This window comes from Octopus bimaculoides, chromosome 4 (genome assembly GCF_001194135.2).
Source record: "Octopus bimaculoides isolate UCB-OBI-ISO-001 chromosome 4, ASM119413v2, whole genome shotgun sequence".
Lineage (NCBI taxonomy): Eukaryota > Metazoa > Mollusca > Cephalopoda > Octopoda > Octopodidae > Octopus > Octopus bimaculoides.
Window position 1 is genome coordinate 137,531,284 of NC_068984.1, and position 3,272 is coordinate 137,534,555.

General features: G+C 36.0%; 1 protein-coding gene across 1 annotated transcript in view; it reads left to right on the forward strand.

The window, feature by feature from the left end:
• LOC106883213 (chitin deacetylase 7) overlaps positions 1-2,286 on the forward strand; it is a 5,753-nt gene extending 3,467 nt beyond the window's left edge. The window contains exon 2 of the mRNA XM_014934134.2: positions 1,162-2,286. Within this exon, the coding sequence (XP_014789620.1) occupies positions 1,162-2,105 (944 nt within the window). The 3' untranslated portion in view covers positions 2,106-2,286. The remainder of the gene's footprint in view (positions 1-1,161) is intronic.
• Positions 2,287-3,272: the final 986 nt, after the last annotated feature.

Below are 3,272 nucleotides of genomic sequence, written 5' to 3' on the forward strand. Positions count from 1 at the left end.
CTTATTTGGTTAATTTCTCCGGCAATTAATCGTCATTCTTTTGGACGGAGCTGCCTGTTAACCAAAATGAGTACCTATAATACCTGAAAGTAAACTCTGCAAACGACAGGCACTTTGTTAGGCGGGGCAGTGTTGTGCTCTCAGTCTAAACTACTTGAAAATCTGTGTAAATTACGGCCTCATAGACTTGTAGTCTCTTAGCAAATTAAATGAAAATAGTAATCTCTGGCAATGGAGATGTTTAAACATTCAAATGACGGGATAAAATGGAGAGTTAAGTTTTGTATTCCACAAGCATCAGCTCAAGTGGTCTGTGTAATATACATTGTCTGATATGAATGCGTCAGACAGATTAAGTTCAGTTAAGAGCCATTCAGCTAAAATGAGGTATAATTAACACGGGTGGAAATCTCTCCATGGTATTACAAACGAACTGAAGGCGGTGAGCTGGCAGAATCGTCGGACCAGGTGCTTAGCGGCATTTCGTCCGTCTTTACGTTCTGAGTTCAAATTCTACCGAGGTCTCATTTACCTTTCATCCTATCCGGGTTGATAAAATAATTACCGTTATACTACTGCTGTGTAATATACATTGACTGATATTAATGCAGCAGATAGCTTAAGTTTAGTTAATAACCATTCAGCTAAAATGAAGTATAGTTAACGTTGATGGAAATCTCTCCAAGATATTATAAAAGAACTGCGTTCACTGATATTCCGCGATAAGCAAGCCATGGAGTCACTCTAACAGCAGCGTTTGCGGGATGTTTTTCTATGTATAACATACCCGTTCAGATCTATATATTTCCACAAAGATCGTTGAAATGATTACTTTATAGTGTAATATAAATATTTTCTGTTTTCCGATAGTAAAACGGTAATGTTTTCGAGATAACTGCATAACTCTGCTCTCTGTTGAAGAACAACCTTCCAAAAATCTCCACGGTAAATGAAATTTTTGCGCAGTTTTCTCTGATTCCATAGGTTTGCCCTATTGTTTGTACAGTTGCATTTTTACCCTCGTTTCTTTTTTATTAGTGTAGATCAATATCTCTAGGCCTCATTCTATATAAGAGTTAGTAGATATGTGTTCGTATCCATTAAAAAAAAAAATGTTCATCTTTTTATTTGATTTTATGGGTTTTTTTTTTTACTTTGCAGGTCCCTGTCGTCCAGAACATTGCAAATTACCGAACTGTAAATGTCCTGGGCCTGAAATTCCAGGCTCATTGCCAACAAATGCAATTCCGCAGATAATTCTATTGACTTTTGATGACGGAATTAATGAGCATAATATCGGTTATTACAGGGATTTGTTTAGCTTGAACCTAACCAATCCAAACGGCTGTCCTATTCAAGCAACATTTTTCGTTTCCGGCGATTATACTATTTATAAGGATGTGAAAGAATTATATGACCAAGGGCATGAAATAGCTTCTCATAGCAAATCGCATAAATTTCCAGAAGATTACTGGTTGAATGCTGATTACAAGACTTATACCGATGAAATAAATGGCATGAAAATCTGGCTTAGTGAAAAGGCCGATATTCCAGCAGAAGATATTCGTGGAATGCGTTCACCGTTTCTTGCATTGGGAAAAGATGCCCAGTTCAAAAGTTTGGAAGATCATAAATTTTACTTCGATAGTTCGATGGTTACAGGTTCAATGTCTACTACTACAGAAATACCAACGTGGCCCTTTACACTTGATTACCCGGTTAACTGGAGATATTGTGCACTTAAATACTGCCCAGAGAAATCATATCCAGGATTATGGGAAGTCCCACTTATACGTTGGTACAATGACAAAGGCAGTGCTTGTTCAATGGCTGATTCATGTACAATTCCTCCAAACACATCGGCTGTCGTAAATTACTTGAAAGACAACTTTAATCGCCATTATGAAAGAAATAAGGCACCTTTCGGCATATTTTTGCACGCACGTTGGCTTACTAATAACTTAAAACCACTGAAGAAATTTTTGGAAGAAGTTTCTCTCAAAAACGATGTATGGATCGTGACAGTGTCTCAAGCTTTGCAATGGATTCAGAATCCAGTTCCATTGGACAATATTTCTGATTTCAGACATTGGAAATGTAAATAAATAACTGAGAAGGAAATAAAATGATGGATATTTTACGATTCAAAATCGAAATATTTAAATATTTAATTGTTCTCGGAATTTTAACATTGTTTGGGAATTATATAATCAACCTTTCACCACTGCATCCATTTCCATTTTTACAGTTTTATCGCTTAATTGAATAAACTGAGATATTCTTTTCTTTCTTTGTTTACTTGTTTCAGTCATTTGACTGCGGCCATGCTGGAGCACCGCCTTTTAGTCGAGCAAATCGACCCCAGGACTCATTCTTTGTAAGCCTAGTACTTATTCTATCGATCTCTTTTGCCGAACCGCTAAGTTACGGGGACATAAACACACCAGCATCGGTTTTCAAGCGATGTTGGGGGGACAAACACAAACACACAAACATATATATATATATATATATATATATATATATATACATATATACGACAGGCTTCTTTCAATTTCCGTCTACCAAATCCACTCACAAGGCTTTGGTCGGCCCGGGGCTAGAATAGAAGACACTTGCCCAAGGTGCCACGCAGTGGGAATGAATCCGAGACCATGTGGTTGGTAAGCAAGCTACTTGCCACACAGCTACTCCTGCGCCAATAGAAAAATATACTGAAATATATTCTTACTACACTTCATAAATCAATTCAAAGTTTTTATAACAAGATATAAATATCAAAGTAATTCTATTGAAAGATACAATTAAGAAATTATACTATAAATTGCTTAATCTTGATTACAAATTCATACGAAATTGAAAATACAACCGTATTAAAATAAAGTCGGTATTACGTAAAAGATATAACAATACTAGTTTGGACTCAAAATGTTTATGTTTAATAAGACGGATTACATGCAGCTATTCCCGCTTGGGTTGCGGGATTTCACTCTTACGAGAATTGTAAAGTATGACCATAAATTTCATGATACGGCCTGTAATCTCGCTCATACGGAAACTCGTATTGCATAGTATTAAATTGTTAAAAACTTAAAACTGGACTTCCCTCCTAGCTAAATGCCTTCGTGCGTTATAATTAAGGTCACAGTATATAATTAATGATTTGGAAAATTATCATCACCTTACACACACACACACACACGTGTAAACTCATATATTTATATGTAATGTACATAATGTGAACGTGTGTGTGTATATGTGTATGTATGTAT